Below are 27,432 nucleotides of genomic sequence, written 5' to 3' on the forward strand. Positions count from 1 at the left end.
CGAGGACAGAATTTTATGTTTTAAAGCACTGATTTACTGTACTTGAGTCTTTAATCAAAGCTTCATTAAGAAATCACGAAAAAGTCATTAAAATTAAAATTCTTTACTGATACAACGAAGAGCCGAAAAACAGAACTAAAAATATAAACAGACCAATATGCATCGAAAAGCATTTTACAAAAACAAACAGGCAGCACACGGTCCTATTTCTGAACGAAATCTCTGGAAAATAAATAGTCATGAACAAAATAAAAAGTATTTTACAAACGGCCTCCTTTGACTCTTTAACATATCCAATGAATTACATAGGACTCGTGCAACAAACATTTCTTTATGAAGACATAACAGTGTATCCTCTACCGAAACTAAAATGTCGAATACAGACACTATTAAAAAGAACAAAATATTAATGTTGACGGGTCGCACCCCTTTATGCAAAATCAACACTGATAGAAGTCGATTAAAAAAAGACTTGTTACAATAAGTTACATTCCTGCAGGTTATCATGACTGTGATGTGACTATTGACGGCTGAAGCGACGCTCCAGTTTTGTTGAAATGTACATAGATAAGTCCACAGTCGTCCTTTCTTTTCCGTCCAGACACCATCTGTCTGCACCGATCAGTGTTTTGTACAATTTATGGTTGTTATGAGTTTCTACAATACAATCTAATGCTTTTTTGGGTGAATCTCATGAAAACAGGTCTGGGTCCGATTTTACCCCCAAATCAATATTGAACTAATTTTCCATGAACAAAAAACTTATTTTTTGCAATTTGCATCATTCTCCAAGGAGAATGTGCTAATATCATTACTGTTATACAGTATTATCCACCCTCTTTAATAAAAATGTACTCTTCCTTACACAATTCGATTCCAGTTTTGAACTAAAACATGACCTGATGTTGACACATTTCATGAGATTTAGTAGTGATCAAGGTTTAAAAGGAACAACAACCCCGTCCCACAGCTGATCAGTGACCTTGCAGACTAATTAAAGCGGCAGTGATGAGTGGACGAGGTTAACCTTCAGCTTAGAGACTTCGAGAGACTTCAACGTCTCTGAAAAGAAAATATTCACAGGATGAGAAGCGTGTTAAGTCTGAAGGCACAAATACATCTACGCGTGAGAGCCTATGAAAGCGGGAGCAAACGTATCTACGTGACAGATCAGTGCAAGAACGGGGAAATGAGTGTATTCGTGAAAATCCTTATCTTCAATATCTTCCGCTGCGCTCCGTTAGTAACTCCATCATTCGTATTAAAGTCTTAAAAAGTCAGTCTCTTTCGTGCTGCTTCACAGTCCACGCCTATGTCTATGTTCATAAAGGGATCGAGTAATGTACAGCGGGGTGGGATTATAGAGTGTGCGGGCGGCCGTGAACTCTGAAGCGGTACACGCAGGTGTACTCGGGGTGACCCCAGTTTGACAGCACTCGCATCTCAATGATCTGAAAAGCCTTGTCGTTGTTTTCCTGGAATAAAGAAAAAATGAAGATGGTCAGTTTTTTGCCAAAAATGTATAAACTAGCGATCTTAATTTAGAAGTGAAGCATATTTAAACAATATTTAATTTTATTTTGGTTTTAATATGATTACGTCATCAAAATATGAGGGTGTATGATACATTATAAAGTTTTATTCTTGAATGCAAAAAATTGCATACAAAAACAAAGCTCATTGAAAAACACTGACTATATTTAATAAGACTTTGTTATTTTGTGCTAAAACTTCCTAAAATTCTTCTCAAAGATGAGCTTCAGTGTGCACTCCAAACAAAGTTTTTTTTTTTTTTTTTTAAGAAATGAACGTCTCTTGAATAAAAGCAGAAAACGTTGAAGTTGGACTTCGCTTTTGGCTATTACTTTATACTATCGTCATCATCCTTCTGAAACCTTGAAAGTCGAAATTAGCTGTTGTTAAAGTTGACAAACACTTTTTAATACTTTTTATTGGTGAGGTATTTGCAAAATCCTGTGACGAACATAAAGGGAGACAAATAATAATGATTTATGGCAAAAAAATCCAAATAATGAAATACTGAGACGAGGTTTCAGAAGGACAGCAGCGATGTTTAATTTAAATGTTGAAGGTTACAATCAAAGCAAAAAATAATTTTAACTGAGCAAGTACAATAGTAATACAGTACAAAAAAATTTGGCAAAAGAATCTTATAGTTTGTACACTGTAAAATACAACTCGAACAAAGGTAATAAAGTAACTTGAACAAGTTTTTTTTGTAGAAGAAGAGTGTATTATTGTGAGTATGCTGAACAAAATGAGTCTAAATGTGGTGCCAATAAAATTAAAGTGATCGTCTAAAGCCCATAAAGAAGTTTGACCAATTTCCCAAACTGTGTAATCTCATAAACAATTCTAGTGTTTGAAAAACATTGCAGGATTTTCAATTCACCTGTTAATTTTTTTTTTTTTAATGATTGCTATTTTAGTGTTTGTTGGCTATATTTTTTGTTTTTATTGTCATTTTAAGTTATCTTTAGTATTTAGAGTTCCTTTTTGAGTTGGGTCAACTAAGTCCATGACTGACTGAACTCAGATATTTAATTCTTGCATATTCATTTTAAGTTGGTTTAACAATTTTTTTCAATTGACAGTCGTGTGACGTTACTCGCATGATAAGGTGAATTATTGGCCAAACGTGGAGTAAACTCAAAAAAGCTGTGCAGCGAGTTGCTATGAAATTTTAAATTAAGTCAACTTTTCATTTTTTACAGTGTATAGTTCAGTTAAAATACTGAATATTACGGAATCATGTAGGTACTGTATCTTACCATAACAGGGAAGATTTGTAGGGATTCTCCATCGTCCTGGTAAGTGTAGTCACCTAACAGTTTTCCCTCTTCCTGGTACTCATCATCCAAACCCTGCAGACACAGATGACGACACTTACCAGATTGCAAAAACCACAATCCCATGTGCTGAAGCATCAAGCCAAAATATTATCTTATCTCAATGCAAATCTAATGTGTGAGTCTTACATAGACGGTGAATCGTCGTGGTGCGCTGCTGATGTTGCCGGACGGAGAGAGAGATTTGGGGATGTGTTCCAGACAGAAGGATGTAGGGAGCACTTTCATAGACAGCCTGATCACCAGGTAACCATGAGAGCCTTTAAATGCCCAGCAGTTGCCTGGGTACATGTCTGGCTATAAGGCAGACAAAAAAAAAACGCATGTTAACATTTGGTTTTAAAATTGAATTAGAATTTTGTTACGAGATACTTCACATGTGCCCTACCTGAATGACAACACGTGGAGACTGAGAGAAGTACCACAGCGGAAGTCCAAAGAGGCTCATGAGAGCAGTTTTTGTCTCGTATGTTTCTGAACAGCGTGTGCTGAGGATACTGCCACCTGCACGCACAGACTCGGGTCAGAACGACATAAAAGGATCAGTGATGTTCTCTGTTTGTGTGTGTGCGGAAGATGTACTTACCTCCAGACTCAAGAGCGAAGTCCACCTGTCCCGTGCGGTCCTCAGAGTATAACTTCAAAGTACGCTGGACGATCTGCTGGACTTGCTAAGATTAAAGGAGAAGTACAGGCTGGTATTACACAGATTTTAAAGGTTGCGTATTCAACACCCTTATAGCACTCACATGTATGTTACGCATGCTAATGTTTGAGATATAATAACGCGACACGGAATTAGCTTTCACTGTTATGCTGATGATACTCAACTTTGTATTTCCTCAAAGCCTCATGAAACCCAGCAGTTCCATTGAATAAGGGAATGCATAGTTGATATAAAAACTGGATGAGTAACAATTTCTTATTACTGAACTCGGACAAAACAGAAGTATTATTTATTGGACCGAAAACCGCCGTACGTAACATCCAAGAATTCTGCCTAACTATTGACGGATGCTCCATAAAACCCTCGTCGTCTGCTAAGAATCTTGGCGTTCTATTCAATAGTTTTCTGTCATTTGAGGTCAATCTGTTGGGTGGTTGGCTTGCAGGCTTATTACAAGTACTCCAACTGGTCCAAAACGCGGGAGCTCGAGTTCTTACACTTATAAAAAAGTATGAGCATATTAGCCCGGTTCTTTTAACCTTGCACTGGTTACCTATAAAGCATCGCATTAACTAGAAGATCTTGCTTATAACCTATAAAGCCCTATATGGTTTAGCTCCGCAGTATTTGAGCAAACTTCTATTGTATTACAGTCCTCCACGTGCATTACGCTCTCAGGCATCCTGTTAGTTGGTAAAACATATTTTTTCAAAATCAAGTGCAGGTGGTAGATCCTTTTCCTATCTATCGCCTTAACTTTGGAATAGTCTTCCCTTCACTGTCCGGGAGGCAGACACACTCTGTCAGTTTAAATCTAGACTAAAGACGCATCTTTTTTATCTTGCATACACTACACTTCCATAATATTATAAATCCTATAAAGGTTTAGGCTGCATTATTTAGATCAACCAGAACCAGGAACACTTCCAACAACAACTGATATACTTGTTGCATCAAAGAGTGCAAAACAGTACTCTACTCTCAGCCAGTCTTGTCTCATTGGTCCAAGGTAACCGCAGGATGCAGTTCATGCCCAGACCTGATGGCAGTGCGGAGAATGGGAAGAATTTACCTTATTAGTAAGTTTATTTATTTATTTTATCTAGCCTTGTCGTTCAAGCACTGTCGAGCTTGTGCAGAGGCAGCAGCTTTTGCCAAAGGGAAACTGGAATCCCTTGGTTGGGCCTGGGTTCTCCTGAGGTTTTTTTTCTCGATTTGAGTTTTGGGTTCCTTGCTACCGTTTGCATATTGTTTTGCACTATTTGCCTGACTGGGGGGCTGCTTTAGAATTCAGAAGTTTTACATAATTAATATTGCATATAGAAATGTCTGTTTAATATTTGACTTGCGTTTCTTTTCCTTTATCTTAAATGTGTGCTTCACTGTGAGTGCGTGTCTGTCTGTCTGTGTGTGCACGCGTGCTTGTCTGTGTGTCCGTCCGTGTCTGTGTGCTTATTGTGTGTGTGTGTGGAGCGTTTGTATGCGAGTATGTCTGTCTTCTGTTTTCACCTTTTTCTTGTTTTTACAGGTATTTGACTTTAGTTGTTTTGCTTATAGTCAATATGTCTCATGTACAGCTGCTTTGTAACAATGGAAATTTTAAAAAGCGCTTTATAAATAAAGTTGAGTAAATGTGCTCATGGTTCACACATCAGTCCCAAAATTATTTTATACGGTCTCCAATTTTGTTTTTCCAAATCTATGAAAGCTTAATAATGAAATATATATTACTTTAGCTTTTTGAAGATGAAGAAGAAAAACCCATGTTTAATAATCCATGATTAAATAACATGAAATTATAGTAGCTGTTATAAATCTATTTTGACCAAGCAAGGTGAAGACAAGTCCCTGTACCTCTTCTGATATCCCAGCAGCACCGGTGGTTTGGACAATGGCTTGAGTGACCGTTTCCTCTGTGGACTGCTGCGGTTTGATCTCTTGAAGCTGTAGGGACACATTACCCAGAATATGGCGCTCCAACATGGTTAACGTCGCGGTGAGGTCGGACGAGCGCATGTACTGTGAAGCCAGCCATGGCAGCAGAGGTTCAGGGATTTCCACTTCGCCTCTGTTATGACCGTAGAGCAGACCGTACAGCTGCTCTCTCACTTGCGCGGATACCTGGATAAGACGAATGAAAATATGTACATTCAAAGGTGAAGATGGCATAAAAAGAACCACTGTATGATGATACTCACCGTTTCGTGTATGGTATCCAGCCGATCACATTTCCCTTGACATCCCATAACCCCTTGCAGGTCTCCTCTGATGCGCTCGAGTTCTGCTTCCAGCCTCTGAACCTCCAGGAGCAGAGCATCATGCTTCTCCTGAGATACACCGACACTAAAGACAGACCACATCATTAACACGGAGACTGCAAACATCCAGACATGTGTTACTGTAAGATGTGTGGCATCTCTACCTGACGGGAGCTGGTGCTGGTGACTCGTGTTTAAGATGGATTTCCTGTGATACAAGATAAACGCATTTAGATTATTACAGCAGGCTACAAGAATGAAGAGAACCATGTTTCTTTATAAATCATAAGCGTGCGTTTTACCGTAGTTCTGGTGTTCAGGTTCTGCAGGAGGAGCTCGAGCTCCGCCAGTCGAGCCTCTAGATTTGTCTGATGCTGAACATGCTGCTCCTCAGTCTGTACAAATAAAAATAAGAAAACAAACATGTTTGAAGATAAATACAGGCCTTAATCTATATAAACTAAGAATTAACCAAACCCTTAATTTATTTGTTTCTTAAACACTTGCATTTTTAATAACTATTTATCAAAATGTATGTACTACTCAATTTTATTGGCTAGTCAAATGCAAAAAAAAAACGAATTTATGGAAACTAGTGGTGGGCCGTTAACGCAGTGAGACTCTTATCGCGCGATAAAAATAATGGCGCCGTTAATCTATTCTCATAATTGGGTTGGAAGCTGGGTCTATACTAAGCAAGCTATGATGACTTTCACCTTGATATTTTAGCGCGGATGTATACCAGCTTAACTGCACTGTACGGGGCGAGAACGAGATTTTTCGATTCGCGTGATTCGCGGAAGCAGAAGCCGCCTCATCATCTCATAACCAGGGCTTCATTCGCGCAGCAAGTAGGTCTATTGGCTCTTTGCATTAACATATAAATCACTCGCGCTTGACACGCCATTCGCGTTTGGTCTGAACACAACATAACGTTACTGTGAAATTACCGCATCAAACGTGACGTGCTAACATGGATGCAGCTATGAAGCCGCCGGGTTTCTTCAGGGAATATTAATTTTTAAGAAGCTTCCCAATAGAAACATCGACAAGACTAAGGTTGTTTGCACCTTGTGCAATGCGGAATTGGTTTAAAAAACACTTTCTCTCAACAGGTAGTGGTCTAGCTTTAGTTGAAACCAGTAACTTTGTATTGAGATCAAATGTATTATGGCTCCTGTACGACAGGTCGCTTGTTGCTCCCTCACTCTTTGTAAGTCGCTTTTGATAAAAGCGTCTGCTAAATGACTAAATGTAAATGTACTGTAGGAGCTCTTCCAGTCTCAAATACCACCTAAACGCAAATCATCCCTTAGCTAATGCGGAAGTAAACACAAGTTCATCTTATTGAACATAATTTATTTTCATCACCAATTATCATAGTAGAACAGCTTTCTCAAGCAGTTTGAGATGCATTTTGGAAACAGGAGATGAGCCCCTGGTCTAATGTGCCACCTGGCTTGAGAAACCCGTTCTCAAAGACTTACTTTTAGTCATTATTTGGGTAGCACACATATTCTGAATGCCTTAGGCAGAATTCAAATGAGCCATTTTAATCTAGATTAATCTTGGAATTAATCTAGATTAAAAAAAATTAATCTATGCCCACCACTAATGGAAACTCTTCCGTCATAATCGATTTAATCTCACAGATCGGCTTGCCTTGTAACATTTTTTTATGAACCAAAACATTTAAGGATAAAAATCTAAGTGAGGTAGGTAATCTCATATATTGATTGTTCTGATTCTCAAATATTAAACTACATTTAATAATAAAAACAAATATAAAAAAACACCCTTTCAAAATAAAAAACAATGAAAGCTAAAAAATTTGGAAAAAATCTTGTTAATTTAAACAATTTGAGTAGTCATAATTGTTTAAATTTTTTATGAATGTAATTTAGATTTTGCTCTTAAATATACAAAATATGCAATCTCACTAACTGGCTAATCAACCATCACAAACTCTCTCTCAAAAACTTTTATACGATCCATTGTTTTAATTTAGATCCTAAATTGATTTTATTGCTGAACTGTTGTTGATTTGACTGTAATATCTGGTGTAAGAAAAGTTCTGTGAATATCTGACACTTCTGTTCATTTAGTCACTTTGGACTTAGAGCTCAGAATGATGAACAGTCTCACCTCTGCTCTGCTGGAAGCATCTCGGTCCATCTCTCCCTTGATCTCAGTGAATTTGGGTTCAAACAGTTGTGAGACCCACAGTCTGAGATGATCTCTGTCTGTCTGTGTGTTTATCTGTTCATGTAACGCCTGAACCAAACCAACAGTCTCCTGATGCTGCTGCTGTGCCTTCAGCTCCCCCTGCTGGATGTTCTCCCACAATGCCGCCACACGCTGCTCCAGTAGAACCAAACGCTTGCTGTTAAAGTCTGACGCAATCTGCGAAAGAATAACAACATTTGTAAGGCTGTTTAGTATGATGTTACTTTTAAACTATGATGCGAGATGCTAATTTAAATACTGTAGGATATTAATGATATTTTCAGCAGATTGCTAGAGGGTAATTATCAACACTATTAAATGTTTATGCTAATTCTATAAAGCAATTTTAGACCCAAATGTTTTTGAAAAACTTCAACTAAATGAAAATAAGAAATACTCCCTAAATCTCAATGGGAAATAAAGTTAGTCACAAAATTGATTAACCAAAGATATAATAATAATATAATAAGAAATTAAGCTTTAATAGCAATATAAAAACTAAAAAAATAACAAAAGCAAGTATGCAAAAAAATGTATTGAAGTTATATTGAAATTTAAGAATATCAAAATACAAGCTAAAAAGCACTAAAACGACTGGACTGCTCTTTAAAAAAAAAATCTTTGCAAGAGTGAATTTCTTTGCGATGAAAAGCGATAAACCTGAATCCATCCATATGTGAAGAAAAATCTATATTTGCTGCATCTACTTCGGTTGGCATAGTAACAACTTCAGTAGGATACCAAGATACCATTTCTTCTCAGAAAACTAAGAGTAGGTGTCATTATGTAAAAATCTGGAAACCTGGCCTCTCATCATGTACACCACAGCGCATGAAATGTGGCTTGGATGGGAATTCAGGGAATTTCTGTTAAGACCACAAAAACTGAACTAATCTGAATCAGATGTGTGAATGCAAACAAAGACAGAGAATTTTGAATCAGAGCTGAGTGAATGAGTCACGTTCGTCACCTGTGACGTGACTTTGGGTGGCACGTGATGTTCCTCCACCAGCGGCTTTGATGTGGAAGCAGGAAGTGCAGGTAAAGAGGGTAAGGAGGGGAGAGACGGGAGGGCAGGAAGTGATGCGAAAGAGGGCATCAGCGTCTTCCACTCTGTGAAGTTTACAGCGGGAAGGCAGGTCAGGATACTGGCCGGACCGAGATACCACAATCCTGCAATACAAAAAACATCTTCTTTTGAACCATGAGCTGAGCTAATATGTTTGCAAAATGCATTTTTGGGGTAAAAATATACAGTAGAATTTTAAAATATCTTAGCAAGACTATTTTTAAGACCACTCAAGAGTTTATTATAAAGAGAGAGAGAGAGATAATGTGCTTGCTTGTGCATTTTTGTTTGTGTGTTGAAGTAATGAACAGATTTAGCAAAACCACATGAGTTGGATTACAGATTATTGCCTAACTGTGGTTGTTAATCAGTGCTGGTTTCTCAGAGAAATGTTTTGGGTTCAGCATTTATCTCGTGTTTACTACCGAAATTTTAAGAAAACAAGGTTAATGTAAACATGGTTATAAGAGATGTACATTTTCAAATGTGTAATTTAACATCAATTCCAGTGCAATACCTCAACTTCCGTTATAAGAAGATTAACTCTAATATATGATTTCTGTCTGCTGAGGGAGATGTTTTTTTTCCTCCAATAAAACAACATCTTAAAGGCAAACTCTAACACCAGTTATATGAAAAAAATAAAAAAATAACTTACCAAACAGTAAAAGGAACGGAAGCAGGAACAGAAGAAGCTTTAGTAGTTTGGGTAGACACCTGACAGACAAAAAAACATTTAGGAGAAAGAATTCGGATTTAAAATAAATCACATTATACGGACACAACGGGACAAACAAGAATGTTTATAAAACATCAATGCATATATATATGAAAGGTTTGAACTCTTACCTGGTGAGGATAAAGACGTTTATAAAAGACATTAGAGTTACGAGCTGGTACCACCCTGTGCCCAACCACCAGAAGAGACCGCTCGCTGCTTTCCCTGTTTAAAAACACACGTGTGAGAGACAAAGAGAAAACTTGGTGAGAAAAGAAACTGTGCTCAACTTTAGAAATGTTGTGTGAATGTGACCAGCAGAATATGGAAGACTAGAATGAAAAAATACATTTTGGCTAGGTTATAAAAACCCGTCAAATCTTAAAATGATGAATTCATTGTCTGCTCACTGTTTTTTATATTATGTTTATACGAACATGTTTTCATTAATTGACTTAAATCTTTTTTAAGTGGCACATCTAGTCTTTCATACTTGGAAGATAGAAAAGACTCATGGAAGAGAATCAGTAGTTCAGAGTCAAACACGGAAGGGATTCGAATCACCAGAGCTGAAAGTTCAGAAAGCAAACGTGTTTGTGGACTGCTGGTTAAAATGATGCAGGAAGAGTGAAATGTTTGAAAAGAATCATCAAATGTATGATGATCATGAGTCGGCCGACTCTCTGTGCATGTGGAGGAAGAGCATGAGGAAGAACAGAGCGTGAGAGAAGTCAAACATGCTTCAGAAGAGTAAACAATCTAAAGTTTATCAACCTGGAGACAACACTGCCAACCACAGAACGGACTTCATCTTACGAGCCACAAACGCAGCGGCTGAACCAAAACCTCTGCAAACCCTCAGCAGACCAGAACCTGAGTGTGAACCAGCACATACAAACCAACAATCCAGATTTATTACAATTCATTTTCAAATCGGTAAAAAGAGAACAAGGACACGTTTATAAAAGCACAAATGTCTGTTTATCGGAGTGACAGAGTTGTCTGATGAAGGTATTTAACCTGGGTATGAAATAAGAGCCCACAGCGCAGCGAGAATGTGACGGGTGTAGAAATAACGTTTCGATTCCACATGTTGCGTTTCTTCATAAACATCACCTGTGAATCGGCAGCGGTGATAGGAATCAGCATTTCAACCACAGATACATATACAGTGAAAACAATTACATGGACACAAATACAGATTAGAGAAATATAAAACAGAAAAGTGTTTTAAAATAAAGTCAATGATCAAGCGATGTGAAAGCATGTCTGCAGTGCAATTCAGTCTAAAGTTCATGCGGTCGCTCCAAGTGTCCGATGACATTTAACAACCGGCCAATGCCTTTAAAACCCAATTTAATTTGATGTTTTATTACTAGTTACATTAAAATAAGATTTTATATGCAAAAAATAAAGAACATCCATGGGTTTAAGTGTTATGTTTTCTTCTTAAAATACAAAATTAAAATAATCACTTTGCTCTTAAGTTTATAGTTTATGACAGTTACTGACACATCAATGATAAACATCAGCCCCCCCACCCACCTGCAATCCCATCATGCATCTCTTTCTCAATAGTTAACTTTTACACACGTGAAGAGAGTGGGTGTGATTGTGCATAGATGCATGAAATCAATTTCGAATATTGATGAACACCAAAAGCAAGGAATAAATGAAAACACATAAATCACAACTATATATATATATATCAGTATGGTGACGGTCATATAGTCGAAGGCTAATCTGAGATGATGCTCTCACCTGTCTTGGCTATAACGTTCATATGGGCGTCTGCGGTAGTCTGATGGACGGCTGTCGACACTGAGGAGGACGATGCTAAAGAATACGCAGTTTATTTATAAATGGCACGTCACATTATTTGAAGAGACAATAGAGGGTGTAAAAACACTTAAGAGGACGATAATTGTAAGTCTGAAAATCTAAATAAGAAAAACAACAAGAGCTGAAAGTTCAGAAAGGAAACATGTTTGTGGAGTGTTTGTAAAAAGCCATCACATCAAATGATGATGACAGACGACTCTCAGTGCACGTGAAGGGTTGATTGGTGACACGAGGAAAAACAGGACGAGAGAGACAAATAAAAACATGCTTAAGAAGAATAAACAATCTGAAGTATATCAACCTGGAGACAACACTGCCAACGACAGAACGGACATCATCTTATGAGTCACAAACGCAGCGGCTGAACCAAAACCACCGCAAACCCTCAGCAGACCAGATCCTGAGTGTGAACCAGCACATGCAAACCAACAACACAAACCCAGATGTCAAGCAATCTTTCTATATCATCAGTGGCATAGACGTTATTGTGTTATCTCTTACTGGTTACAAATGATAATAACATGCTAATAAACAGATTAGCAATCACTAATCAAAATCACCATTGACACAAAAAAGAGAAAGTTAAATAGAATTTCAGTTGAGTTTTCTGGAAAGATCTGGTAAAGGTGTATAACCTGTGTAAGTAACAAGGGCCCACAGCGCAGCGAATACGTTTTGTGTATAGGACGTGCGTTTGCGATCCGTGTGGATTTCCACACGCTGCTTTCCTTTACAATCATCACCTGTGAATCAGCAGTGACGACAGACACAATTTGACATCACAGGAAGTGGAAACAAACACATGGATACAAAATAACACAACGCAACTGAATACAAGGTTTAGAAAAACCACACCAAATGAAAATATACAATTGTGATATGTGAGGCACATTAAAAGACTTTACAAGTGTCATTCAGAAAGTTTGAGGTCTGTCAAACACAAGCGGTCCTTAAAAAGACTAATGTACGGTAAGTAAATGAGGGAAACGGTGCACTAGAACATTGACTTCTGTTCCCGCACAACACGAATGTTATGAAACAGAGGTTAATATCATGTGTTCCTATCTGTGTTCCTGGTGCTTGTTTGTGTGTACTTACAAAGCGAGCCATTGAGATTGAGCCGTCTGTCAGCGTTCATCAGATCGCCCACATTTACACTGCCACAGTAACGGTCGTGAACTGAAACACACAATCAAAATCATCCCCTCTTACCGGAAGTCCCAGCATGCATTTCCTTTCTTTCTAGAGTTAACTTTAGCACGGGAGAGGAGAGCAGGCTTTAGTTTGCATGGATGCATTTTAAGCAGATCGAAAACCTAAATATTCCCTGCAAAAGCAACCCACGGACATATCTCACTTCTATCTCCAAAATGACTCACTTTTCATCTATTTGTAATACTCATGCTCACTAAACCATGAAGATGTCGATATGCTATGAGCTGATGTTCTCACCTGTCTTGTCTACACTGTTCATGTTCTGATGGGCGGCCGAAGACACTGATGAGGAGTACGCTAAAGAATACGCAGTCTCTTCATCGGTCTTCTGGTCTGCGTGGAAGCAACAGTCTTTACATATGTAGCCGTTGGCCATTTTAGCGTGCGTTTCTGTTTTGCTAGCGTCTCCATTCTCTAACAGCAAGCTGTGATCGGTCCTCCTCCGCCTCCATGCTAAACACAACAATAAAAAAATGTTAGGGCTACAGAAGTAGTTTATACAGTGAAGATTGAAGGAACAACTACAGCATGAGTCTATTTATATTCCGAGGGGGAGTATTGGTTAGAGGGCTGAAAAAGTAAACTGTTTTTAGGCAGAGCTAGGCAAAGGACATGCGTTCACTATGAACAAATTTCTGATCAAGATGCGAAGAGGAAATGGGTGAAACGGATGAATAGCCACTGACCTGAGCATAAGTGTGTAGTGGAGCTCTGCCTGAGGGCCGACTCATCCAGCAGACTGGAGATCAGAGATGCATCGCTGGCGGTACTGATGATGCTCAGGTTGGTCTGATCATTCTGTGGAGTCTGACTCTCACTATGGGACTCGTACATGGATGATTCCTGCTGTTGCCTTCTGCTCGCACAGACCTGTGGGGAAACAAACGTAAGGTTGGGAAACATTCCTGATATATTTGAGGTGCAGAGAAAGGTGGGATGGGCCAGACTTGTACCTGCATTTCCAGCAAGAGCACCACAGCTTTTTAAGTGATATTAAATCAATATTACTACTTGTTCTATTATTATTATTATTATTTATTAGAACTACCACTATTTATTAGTAAAATAACCATTTAAAACTAAATAAAAATTAACATGAAGTTTTTAAAAGTTTATTATTATTATTTACTAGAGTATCTAGAGATGCACCAATATATCGGCCAATAATCGAGACAGTCCTCACTGCAGAACACAAGATCCAGGGGCAGAGGTTGGATCGAGATCCAACTCCTCCCACTTTATATACTTAGTAATTTGGAACCATGGTCAACGTTTGCTCTTATCAATGTCATCATAATTATGCCTGTGAGTAATGATCACAGTTCAATATGTCAACCCAAACACTTTAATAAACATGTTAATAAATAACATCCGTCTTCAGCAAGTTTGTTTTCCGCCAAAAGAATAACTTTAGGTATGAATCAATGCGGAAATAGTAGCCCAACAAAAACAGTATGACGTGTTGTGGAAAAACTGCTGCAGTTATCTGTCGCCCAATCAAAACACGGTGGGGGGAGACTGGAGCCAGTGTGGACCAATCAAAACTCAATAGGAGGAGACTGGCTCGTGTGCGAATGGCGCGCCACTATTTATTTTAGTTTTTATTAAGTTTTTGCAATTAAAACTTGTTTTCCGGCTGCATCGAGTCCATTGATCTAGAGCCCTATTATCTATGCGATGTGTGAAAACATGGAAGGAATGTTCTACGTGTCTGTGAGTGCATGAGCTAGAAACCTTAACATGTTACAACTGTGACACTCGTGTATTTGTCTGTATCTTACTCATAGAGTTAAGAGTTATTCTGAGTTTCCTTTACGAGTGTTTCACTGTTAGTGTGTAGCTACCTTCATACACACTGAAACTCAAGCTTCCTTGCGACAACCCCTTCAAAATAAAAGTCTAGTTCATTTAAACCAGATGACAAAACATTTCAATTAAGGTTCAAATATACTATAGTTCACAAGAATTTTACTGAAGTTTAATTTACTAAATACTAGAGTATACTACAGTATTTTTATGCACAAATGCATTTACTACTGTATAGTTATTTATGAAAAAAACAATACTTCGGAAAATCAAAAAGGAAAACACGAATTTGGGAAGAATTAAAAATAATTTATATAACGTTAATGTCCTTTTTAGGTTACCTGTCTTATTTTTCAGTGATGACCTGCACTTGTGTATTTTAAAGATAAAAACAGACATACACTGTTTGGCCTTTGCAACAAAACTTTAAACCTCTGTAGCACCGGTGCTATGTGCAAAAAAAAGTTACATTTCTCATAACTCTGTCAGTCAAACGGTTTATTTATGTATGATAGGCAGGAGCTGTAAAAACCTGCTTCAAGTCTTACCAAAAATGTGCAGAACACGGAACACACTTTTTCAAGGAATGTTCATTCCTAAACACTTACAAAACTAGAACACAACCGAAAACAGAACCTCAAACTTTGCAAGTTTATATGCGGAATGTCGATTTGTTATGTACAACACTACACAAATGTTTTGATTCACTTAACTAAAATGTTCCTGTCATAAAAATCTTTTTAACTGAAGGTGTTACTTAAAATGTAGGACTGGTATCGGCCGATAAATTGAAATTTTTAAATGTTATCGGTATCAGCAGATTATAAAATTTAGGTATTGCAGCAGATAAATCATAAATCATTTCCTCTGGTTAAACTTCTTCAGTTGCACGCTGCTCACAGTTAAATTACAGTACAGCATCGTCTTTCTGTCATGATCATTCACTTACTGCTATTAGCAAAACATTGTTGATGTAGATACAGTATTTATGCACGTGTAGATTATTGGAACAAAACCATATTGCTTGAATCAGACTGCTGTCTGAATGCTTTATGTATTGAGACCTGTTAGACTTGTGACTTAACATTTTTCTGGGTTGCTCTTGAAAAACATCTATAATATGTTTATTAAATAAAAATATAATGGAAAAGTTTGAAGGTTAAAGACCATTTACTAGTTTAAAGTAGGCTTGGTACAGGATTTTCAGGGCAATAAAGAGAACTAAGTTACCTTGTTTTCGGCAGTGAATGTTTTCTAATAAAAGCTGTGTTCACTTTTTGCCTTTTGTTTTAGTCTTATACTAAAATGTAGATAATGTATATCGGCCATATATCGGTTATCTGCATGCAATGTTAAAGATCATCGGTTATCGTTATTGGCTAAAATGTACACATCGGTGCTTCCCTACTTATATGTTTGAAATACATTTTTAGACAAAAATGTAACTGTGCAAACATATTCATTCATTTTAAAAAATGGATGACTCGGATTAAATAAAGAGCCAGAATACATGAGAGTAGATAGACATAAAACTTTTTTTTTTTTTTTTTTAAAGCATCTTTTTGAGACTTCTAGTTAAAGGGCGACTACACTAAAGATGATAACAGATGCCCTTTTGAATGGGACTGTATGTTTATTAATTTATCTTTTATCCACAACGAAAAATTGAGTAAACACATATAATTTATGACAAACTAGGCTGTCCCGAAAATGAGGCCCATATTACGCAAACGTGCTGACGAAAGGCTGTGGATGTGCATAGATAAGAAGCGATGTCGTTTATTGAGGGTTGTTATCATATACTGACAGAGAGATGATCATCTGACCTGCTCACGCTGCTGGTGGAGGTGCGCTTGTATGAGCTGTTGTTGTGATTCTGCGTGAGCTCAGCGAAACTGCCGTCGCCGTAAAAACCGGCGCTGGTTTGCAGTCTCAAACTCCGGCGTGACATTCTGGGCGAGTCGTACACGGGATTGATCTTGTGTTCCTTCTCAAACTCGAGCGCGGCGGTGGAGTAACTGGAGCTGAGGAGAACAGAGGAGAACACGTCAAGTCAGAATCTTAACCTGTGAATTACAGCTGCAGTCTTCATCAGAAGTCGTTTGTACACAAATGCTAGGGCTTTGAAAACCAGACAACATTCCAGGCAGACCTGACACAAGGTTTTTAGGGCAAGTTATGAAGCCTGGTCTATAATTACATGTGAAAAATAAGACTTGTGCACCTGCCTAGAGCCACCTGGCCCTGTTAAACCTGCGAGATGGAGTAGCACACCAAAACGCTTGCAGCAACAGATGATACAAACTGTGCTTAAAACAATAACAGCCCATAACCTTAATAAAAATTATGAAAGGACTTACTGAAAGAATGCATGTGACAAATATATAAACAATATTAAAGTACTTGTCATAAGGTTGGGCACACATTGCCGCCTTTGTTTCAAAATGAGAAAACTGTAATAAATGAATTTGATTTATTGGGTAAATAAGTTATGCACTATGCAAGCATCAAGTGTATACTATGGTACATTTCAGCTTCTTAGTATATAAAGTGGCCCCCTTTTGCCTAGATCAGGGGTTTTCAATACCAAGGAAGCCCAAATATGACCCAAATATTCACCCAAAAATCTGTATAAATCTCTTTGTTCTGATGAACACAGAGAAAGATATTTGGAAGAATGCTAGTAACCAGACAGATACAAAAGTAGTCAAAAGTTTCCCCAAACTGTTTGCTTTTCTACATTCTTCCAAATGTCCCCCTTGGTTTTCAACAGAACAGAAAAACGGCAAGTCATTTTTCCTACTATGGTAGTCAATGGGGGGGCAAAATCTGTCGGGTTATAATCCAAATATGTCCATCTGTGTTCATCAGAAGAAAGACATTTATACAGATTTGGACCAACTCGGAGGGGAGTAAAGATGACAGAATTTTCATTTTTGGTGAAGTATCCCTTTAAATAGTTGGCTGTACTTGTTGGATGAACTCTGAAAATAAACATTTTCACTTAAAATGCATTCGTATAAACTAAACTTTCACGGAGTGTGAAACTGTAATGAAAAATTATTACAGGTCCAGGTGCATCATATCATGTAAATATTTAGCCTGTGGGATACTGCTAAACATATACATATATGTTTATAAAAGCATCAGAATGAAGCCAAAAACCTTCCAAAAATGGCCTCCGCAAACACTATCTAAACATCATTAAACCTCACCAGGATGAGTTTATATCATGACAACAATAATGAACCATGAGATAAACCACAGTGTATTAAGCAAATAATGTTCCTTTCAGAGAGCAAAATGTTCTGCTCCTAATGTCACAAGCTGCATGTTTTTCGGTTTCATGCAAATTATTTCATGTGTCAACTATGATTATAATCACGTTAAGATAAACGCACAGCCACAGCTTTATTACAGTTAAATGTGAAAAACAATTGTCCAGAAGCCTGTCAAAAGCTCATGTCTGTTTCTGTGAACCAAGAAAAGCAACAAGATTACCCCGTCATCTCAAGCAGAGCCTATTAAAGTCTTTCGGTAACCTGCTCTCAGCTTTACCTGCTTCATACACAGAGGCTTTCTTACAACTTCAACATCACAACCAGACTGTAACTCAAACCACAATCATGACAGTTAGGAAATAAAACACTATTATATCAAATAATCATAACGAGTTGATCATATAACCGTGACAAGGCTTCTCTCAGCTAACATGAAGCCAATTTAAAGCTGAACTATATTATTTGTTGATAAATGATGCTTGACCAACTTGGATTTTTTTTAAGAACTATCAGCATATTCACGTTTACCAAGTTAGCAGTAAACACAACGGCCCCTGCCGTTTAAAACAAGTATTGTGATTAATTTAACATCTCAAGCGACTTCAATCATCACATATTATAACAGATTTGTAATTGTTAAATCCCTATAAAAAGACACAATCCCATTATGGTCGCCACAGTATCAAGTTTTAACTACACAACTATTGTAGCCAGAAGGATTCACAACAGCGATATTACCGTGCCACAAATTGATATCAAGATATCGAAATATGGGGTTTTAAAATAAATAAATGCTGTCTGTCAAATTAATCTTTAAACTTGTTTCTTTGCATTTGTGTATTGTGAGTGAGATTCATTGACCAAAGAAAAAAAAAGAAGTTTGAAAAACATTGGGACTTTTGGGAAATTTGAAAAGTGTGCCGAATAAAACACAACATCATGATGTGCGTAGAATCAACACTCCACCAATGCTCTTGGTTTTTAATATCACAGTTACAGCCAATGCTGGTTTTGTGGTACCCCTAAAATTATTACTGCATCAAAACTCCTTACAGCTCTCAGAATCTGATAACACAAAGCGTGAAATAAAACAAGGAAATAAGAAACGTGCCGCACAACCTTCTGGAAACAACATTACATAAGGCATTTGGCTGACGGGTTTTATCCAAAGCGACTTAACAGTCCATTCAGTTTTCATGATTTTGTGCTCCTTGGGAATAAGAATCAAACCTATGATCTTTGGGCTACAGGAACAGTAGCAAACGGATGACTATATTTAGCAGAACATTACTACAAAATACACATATTCAAAGTCGATGTCTTGCTCTCAGAAACAACCGCTGGAACCGTGCCACATCAGATTATAGTAAAGAGAATTTAACACACCCACCCGCAGACATCTTATTCCTAAAACTTCCCACAATCACTAGAAGTAAGATTATCTTTACAGTGCACGCTCTCTAAACCTGCACCAAAATGTTATCACAACAAGAATGATGTAAAAGTTTGCTTCTTTGGCAATTTCTTACTGTAATACATTACAGCTGGTTTAATAATACACCATAAATAATTCACATGGATGTTATGGCATGATGTTTTCATGGGCTTCTTTGTGTCTTCAGGTCCGTGAATTTTAAAACACATTAAAGGAAATGAGGTTTTCCAGATATTTGAACTCATGGGCAAAGCTGCAAAGTAAACTGTCTGCAAACTAACAACACCGACTTTTTATCTTATCCAATCTGCTTTGATGAACATGCTAACAATCTGGTTTCTCCAGATTAAAAATCGAGTCCTAAACATGACATCACGGCAATATGAATCATCGATGACTATTTGAAAAGCTGAGAAAAGAGCTTAATTCCCCCGTTATCTTGAAAAACATATATAGCTTTCACTGAGATGTACAATCACATAACTATGTCCAGTCCACCCCCTCATACGGTCACTGCCAGAAAAAGAAACAGTAAACATTTAAGACACAATTCTATCTAATGTAGACCCAAATCTACTGAACTTCAGCTAGAACAGAAATGGCTCCTTTCCATTAATGCATCTTATCAAGTGGCCTAAAGTGCATTCAAGCTATTTAATAATGCACAGCAAAATATGAAGTAAAAGTTTTTTGCAGCTCACAATCACATTTATGAAAATAATGTGTTTGCCAAATCGTGCAGCCCTACCCACAATCCATCGCAGTAATACAGATGACGGTCTGACATGAGAAAATCTGATTAGAGAACATACAGAGCTCACAGTGAGATTAAGAAGGACGTCTGTGGACTGAAGAGTCCAGGCTTTTTTCAGAGGTCTTACAGAGTTCAAATCCATGATTGGTAGTGGTCATGAGCTGATGTCTCTCATACTGTATTAATACAGCACTAGTGGACTGTCATCATCCTTTGAGTTGTTCAAAATCTGTATAAATGTCTCTGTTCTGATGAAAACAGAGAAAGATATTTGGAAGAACGCTTATAACCAGACAGATTTTGTCCCCCATTGACTCCCATAGTAGGAAAAAAACAGCGTTGGTCAAAAGTGCAGCAGAACTGTTCGCTGTCCTACATTCTTCAAAATGTCTTCTTCAGAAGACAAAAACAAACTGTTAGTCAATTGGGGGCAAAATCTGTCTGGTTATAAGCATTGTTCCAAATATTTCTCTCTGCATTCATCAGAACAAGACATTTATACAGATTAGGATCATCTCGAAGGGAGTAAATGATGACAGAATTTTCATTTTTGGGTGAAGTATCACTTTAAACCACCAAGTATTGACATCTGGGCTATCAGTACGGTAAAACATTTGGTAAAACCTTGATTTCTTTCATGGTTTGGTTAACATTTGCATTGAATTGCCCATGTTTATGAAAACGTATATGTAACTACGATAAAACATTAGAACAAGAAAACTAAACTACAAATCTTAGTGACGTCCCATCCTCAACTTTAATAACTGCATTGTTTAGTTGTTGCAGAACAGAAGCAGTATTGAGGATATTCACAAAATAATTCAGCTGTCAAACACTTCAGCAGCTGTTGAGTGTCACGGGCCACGGCACAAAGCAAAAGACTCATTCATGACTTTCCCTGCCTTTGCAAAATACACTGCAACTCCAGCAATCTAATGTTAGAAGAAATCCCTTCTGTTCCCTCCTGATATCTAAACCTGCAGCAGCTATATATTAAGACCATTCTCGATTCTTTCTAACCCAGTTTTACTGAGACGCGGCTGTGACAATGCAGATGCTCAAGACCATGTGGTGCTTATGCATTTGCACCCGAATCTGCGTAAAAAGTTTCAAAGCTGCTTTTGAAATAAACTTCTGATACGTGGCAAACAACTAGATAAATCAAAGTAAAGATACACTGTCAGTCTATCAAACGTTTCAAAACCAAAGTAGAGAAAGTAGTTACAAAATGTGAAACAAAAGTCAAGTACTTTTAGAAATGATGTTGAAATTTACTTTAGCCCCATGTTAACGCCTCAACACGAGGGTCTGGACTGTAAATCTCGTGATGGATTTATTGCAAAACAGCAAAGTTAATTTCAACGACTGAATCATCTCGGAGACCTTCCATGTGGGGACATAATACTCTATAGTATGGTAATTCCTTTCATTACACAAGCGACATTGAAAAACAAGTGCCATTATCACTTTTGCCAATATCCATTTAAATAAAAAGAACCCAAAATATAAATGTTATGATGGTAAATTTTCTCAATTCACCACCATCTGCATATGTTAATTTTAGATTCGGGCCACATGTGATTCCTTTTTCTTGACAATTATATAGGCCTAGTCTATAAAGAGTCCTTCAGACACCTTGTGAAAAATTAAGAAACGTATGTTAGTAAGAACACAGCAAAAAACAACTGAACACGCGTGTTGTGTTCTCGCAGCCGAGCTCATACAATTGCTCTCTTTGTGTGCACATGTCGGACTGTCACACGTTGGGTAACTCGGATTCGTCATGACGCTCTGAGTGCCAGCGACAGATGGCTCAACGTTTCGACAAACGAGCCCACTTCTTTAGATGACAGTCGGTTTGTGCCTGAGGTCAGTTATGCATCCTACACAGACACAGTCTAGTGAAACTGACACAACAGACCCCACAATAGCCAATGACACTTAAATAGACCTTACAACAGCCAATGAGAATGTGCCTTAAACATGAAAAGGCCACGGACATATATATATATATCTCCCTGAAATTAACAATCAAATTACAATTTTACAACATTTCAACTTATTTATGTTCCTGCGTCCCTAATTCTTTCAACTCATCAATAAATTCAACTTTCTAATCTCATTTTTAAAAGTATCTGCAATTCACTCCTAGACAAAAAGTAAAAAGTTAAATTGACTTGTGAAGCCTTGACTTAAAATTAGCTTGTACTTCACATTTGAGGCAGCATGTTTTTACAGTATATGGTTATCTGTGACAAACACAAACACATCAATTTGTTTACACCAAGACAAACAAAACCTTAACCATGTAAACTTGTGTAATTATCAATAATATTCACATTTCGGCATAACACGAATCAAAACTGTATTAGGCAAATACAGACCACATTCAAAGACTCAATTTCAGCTTCACTCTGATAAACTATTTTCTTTCATATCTTAAATCTATGCCATTAATTCAAATTCTTGTATAATGTTATGCATGCTGCTGTTAAGATGGTTTCAAAGCAACAACAACATGTACAAATATTACCGCATATGCATGCTTTTGTGGACCAAACTTAACTTCCGGTACACATCCAAAGAATAAAGTCCAAATACATGCAGATTATCTATGATAACAAGATAAAGAAATAACAAGGAAATTACATCAGCTAGCAATTAAAAGTTTGTCTTGTCAGTATTATTTTGGGTTATCTGTAACAGAACCGTTACTTGGCTAAACTTAAATGCGACAAAGTTACACGACGCATTCGACAAATTGTTGATTAACTTAAATTAATATACAATAAAATTCAACAAATGTGTTTATTTAATACAATTATACGAAAAAATATTGATATAAATTAATCGAATATAAAATTATTTAAATAAAATAGTTCAATTAATAACCACCAGCCAGAGAAATAAACAAACAAATACCGGTGTCTGGCATCCGATGAAACGGTCTATAGCTACATATTAACGCTTTCATTAGAAAAAAAAAATTCTCTATATACAAATACTGTAATAACATACTTTATGTACAGCAGCACTTGATCTGTGCTGACATGCAAACGACCTGCAGATTTTTTAAAGCTTTTAAAACAACGATAACAAAGGACTGCAAAAACCACCTGATTTAAACACTTACACATATAAGATAATGGAGATCAGTGACATACCACCTTTCAGGTCGAAGAGTTATTCATGTTCCCTGGCATTCTCTAACAAGCCTGGCCCTGGGGTAAAACCGCTGTAAATGCAGACATGTGAAGAGCCACACCTGCATACTGTCATGTCACCTTCTCATAAAACATTTACTCATACACACCTGAACTAAACTGCTGACTCCAAACATCAATGCTCCAACAAACTAAAATCAAACCATATGATGTTTCTATCAAATCACAAATGCAACATTCTTCAGCAACAAACAGATTTAACCCGACAAGGAAAGTTACACATTTATATGTATATTGTATATTGAGATGAAACATACAGACAGGATGAGTTTGAGAATCTGTAGTTTTGTCTTTTGCAATCTCACCTGAGGGAATATGTATAGCCCGTGTTATCCGGGGTACAGTGTGGAGGAGCATACGTGTGCAGGGGGGAAAAATCCATGGTGGTTTGTTGATCACGCTGTAAAAAGCAAGCCCAAAGAAAAGAGACTTCTAATCCCGCAGAAGCAACTCAACGTGTGATGGGTGTGCCTGTACACAACGCATGAATGCTTGAAGTCACACCCACAAAAGCATGCATACAATGTGCATGAAGTCTATACTTCAGCCTGTCTCTGATGAGGAAACTTTTGAATTTGTGTGGTTGTTTTGCCAAATGCAGGTAAATAAAGATAAAAATATTAGTGTATATAAACTAGCACTCTGTGCTTAGGTGTAAACGCACCGCCTGCCGTTTTGTCCGATGAGCAAGAAGTGTGATGGACCACACCTATAGTCAACAATACTGTACTACATGAGTCAAATACACAGGCACAATGGCACATTTAACCTCAACACTCAATACAAAACCAGGCTTCATATAGCAATCACTAATAGGTTTTCCAATACAGATGCTTAATGAAATATTTAAAGGGACAGTTCGCCCAAAAAATAACATTCTGTCATCATTTACTCGCCTTAAGAGTTGTTCCAAATCGGTTTTAATTGCTTTGTGCTGATAAACACAGAGAAAGATATTTGGAAGAATGCTTGTAACCAAACAATTATTTGACCCCACTTACTACCGTAGTAGGAAAAATTACTTTTTTTATTTTTTGTTTTGTTGAACACAATAGAAGATATTTTGAAGAATGTAGGACAGTTCCTCTGAGGGACTTCTCACTACCATTGTTATTTTTCCTACTATGGTAGGTGGGTCCGAACTGTTTGGTTACAAGCATTCGTCCAAATATCTTTCTCTGTGTTCAACCAAAGAAAGAAATGTATTCAGATTTAGAACAAGAGAGTGAGTAATGACAGAATTGACATTTTGGGGTGAACTATCCCTTTAAGTGCGAAACAGAAAACATGTTTTAGCCTATTCATTATAGAGCTTATATATTTACTACTTGTGTTATTGAAATTATTTCCAAGTCACCTCTTTAATGGCTGGAAAACACAAATTAAACATAAAATTAAGGTTTATTCATGACTGTGGGCACAGTAAAGCACATTGCATTCAATCAATGAATAAAATGTCCTCATTGTGCAATTTAGATCAGATCAGGTCTGATTTGTTTTATGCAACAAATTCTGCTCTGCAGTGACTTAAATTGATCTCTTTCAGGACAAACACAGAGCATTTCATATTTAACTTTAATCCAGAGGATTTCTCAACACATAAATGTGAGAAATCATTTGGTCCCAGCAGTTGTGGACTTTTGCTAGACTTTGCCAGTGCACCCTTACAACAAACCAGGCACTTTTACGCATATATACTCTGATAAAACATGATAATTTCAAATGTCTAGACGCATATTTTTTCATTTAATCTTAAAATGTTTGAAACAAAACTGACCGTGCAATGACTGTGGATTATAAAAACGGTCAGTCTCCAATACTCAAGAGACAGGCTGAATAACAGGAATAAATCTGGTTGTACTTCATATTTTACAAGCCTAAACAAGAACTAGTATGTTCCAAAAATGTCCAATAAAATAATTTGTGACGGCCAGAAGCTCCTTTCTTTCGTGCCAGACACATTTTACACTTGAATCTTCCTAAACTGGTTTAGCTATACGCCCCTATGCATGCAATGAGCATCTTTATCTCTTCATCGGGAAGAGCGGATTTCCATTTATAAACATGATAAACTCTTCACACATGACCTCTCATATCTGCGACATTTGGGATTGCAACACCGGCCGTGTCTCAAAACATAGTGAGCTACCCACCTAGACAGCATTTACATCATTTCAACCATTTGCTGTGAGGCATGATGCGAATGCGTGCGATTCCCTACATAGACAGCTCACTAGGTTTTGAGACGCAGCCTTGGACTGCAACACTGTAACGCAAATTCTATCATCTAGTATTGTAAGAGTAGTGTGCACCTCAGTAGTGATTTTCGTCTGAACTCTTATTTATATCAAGTATATACTGTAAATACTGACCGCATGCAACACGGTAACGTTAATGTAGGGCCGTGTTTCCTTTCTGCGGTCAAGAGTTTGGAAAAGAACGGAGCTTCGTTGACTGTCCACTACGGAGTGAATAAAAATACACCGAAAATATCAATATATTCTCATTTAATCGTGCACATGGCGCGAATGAAACCACACATGCTAAACAAATACGGCAGCACTTGCCAGTTTGACCATCAGTGTCTATAATCTCATGTTGTTGTGAGGATATTCCAGTTGAGAAATGACAATCCAAAGCAAAGATGCGCAAAACGTGCGCCGCATGACGTCGGGGGGATGAGAATTAAAAAGCGGTTATCATCGTGTCCGAAAAAGAGATCCAAACTCTTAGGATGATCCTAAATCTTCGCGGTAAAAGTTACGCGCTTGACTCACAATTACTGGGAAAATCCCAAAATGGCTTCCACAACAGAGTCAAGCCAGACGGATAAACTAGCAAGAACGTTCCTACTTTCAGGCTCAATGCCTGTCAATCAAGCGGCATACTTTGAATCTATTGGCTGAACGCCGAAGACTACCGCCTTTCTGCTAACGTCACAAAACGCTTGGATATAAGGATTCAGAAGCCGTCCACAAAGCTGTCAACAATTCAACGAGTGTTGATATGTTAATAAAATTAAAAGAAGATGGTAATAGAAGACATAAAACGTATTATATATAAGGTACATTTATAGAAATAAATTTATACTGATCGTCCAAATATAAAAAATTAAAAAGTAAGAAAAAAAATGTGTATAGTACACAAGAATGCAAAAATCCTTACAACAAATTTAGACTTAATGTTAAACGTCAGATAAAGATCATTCTTTAAATACGCAGTGCATGTTTTATAACTTGTCAACGCAACCCCAGCACGCCCCAAAAATTACACAATTGCACCACCTGCTGGTCATCCGGCGTAATGCTCAAATTACGGTTAAACATTATAGTGGAATTTTTGAACAGTAAATGCAATACAGGGTGGAGTTACCGCCTAACAGCGCACGTTACTCATTCACTTCTGTTCAAACAACAGAAAAGAGTTTAAAAGCAAATTGTGACCTAAAACCTAAAAACATTGAAGACTTTGCCCACAAGTGTAACGAGACGTTACCCCGAAGAACCTCACACAATGTCAAAAGAGGAAGCTCTGTAAAGAAAAGGGTTGGCACGGTTCTTACACCGCAATAAGTAACTATAACGTTTACAGTCTACGGTTTAATAATTAAAGTCTGACAATCTTTACTTACTGTTTCTTTCTCACTTCTGCACACACACCCGAAGCGGCGCAGGCAGGTCAGTTGTCAAAGTCCAAGATAGCTTGAGCGATCTCTCAAACACAATATTGAGCTTGGAAACCTATATTTAGACGAGTCGATCTAAGAACTAGTAAAGTTCAAGCGACCTTGTCCTTTTAGGATAACGTGAATGAAGTTGAGGTACATCTCGATGAGGCCACGCAGATGAAACCAATGAATTTGTTTGAGCTATCAGGCGCGCGCGCACAGTGAGGCGTGAGGAAGAAACCACGCCCTCTAGTGACGGCCCCGCCTACAGCAGCTGCAGCGCATGCCAAGTTCAAGAGGCTGCTTGAAAATTATTTGTTTTTTCGTATAAACGTTGTTTATTACAAACGATCAATCCGTGCTTGATTTGTGTGGCACAATAAATGTTTATAAAATCTGT

General features: G+C 37.5%; 1 protein-coding gene across 2 annotated transcripts; it reads right to left on the reverse strand.

The window, feature by feature from the left end:
* Positions 1 to 87: 87 nt before the first annotated feature.
* sun1b (Sad1 and UNC84 domain containing 1b) lies at positions 88 to 26,192 on the reverse strand. Of its 2 annotated transcripts, XM_056752802.1 has the most exons (24): positions 25,933 to 26,192; positions 23,671 to 23,765; positions 16,479 to 16,695; positions 13,552 to 13,735; positions 13,103 to 13,318; positions 12,749 to 12,829; positions 12,286 to 12,393; positions 11,952 to 12,050; positions 11,570 to 11,644; positions 10,829 to 10,924; positions 10,583 to 10,681; positions 9,940 to 10,033; positions 9,749 to 9,807; positions 8,992 to 9,194; positions 7,941 to 8,198; positions 6,098 to 6,190; positions 5,960 to 6,003; positions 5,736 to 5,880; positions 5,392 to 5,658; positions 3,457 to 3,541; positions 3,259 to 3,374; positions 3,000 to 3,167; positions 2,793 to 2,885; positions 88 to 1,475 (listed from the first exon to the last, which is right to left on the reverse strand). In XM_056752802.1, exons 1-24 carry the CDS (start codon positions 25,942 to 25,944, stop codon positions 1,359 to 1,361), a joined length of 3,024 nt encoding a protein of 1,007 aa, XP_056608780.1. In that variant the 5' UTR covers positions 25,945 to 26,192; the 3' UTR covers positions 88 to 1,358. The 2 variants fall into 2 exon arrangements, with proteins under 2 accessions (XP_056608780.1, XP_056608779.1); XM_056752801.1 differs by lacking the exons at positions 11,952 to 12,050; positions 12,286 to 12,393; positions 16,479 to 16,695; positions 23,671 to 23,765; positions 25,933 to 26,192 and having other exon boundaries at positions 13,552 to 13,732.
* Between the last annotated feature and the right edge of the window lie 1,240 nt (positions 26,193 to 27,432).

This window comes from Triplophysa dalaica, chromosome 7 (assembly GCF_015846415.1).
Source record: "Triplophysa dalaica isolate WHDGS20190420 chromosome 7, ASM1584641v1, whole genome shotgun sequence".
Classification (NCBI taxonomy): domain Eukaryota; kingdom Metazoa; phylum Chordata; class Actinopteri; order Cypriniformes; family Nemacheilidae; genus Triplophysa; species Triplophysa dalaica.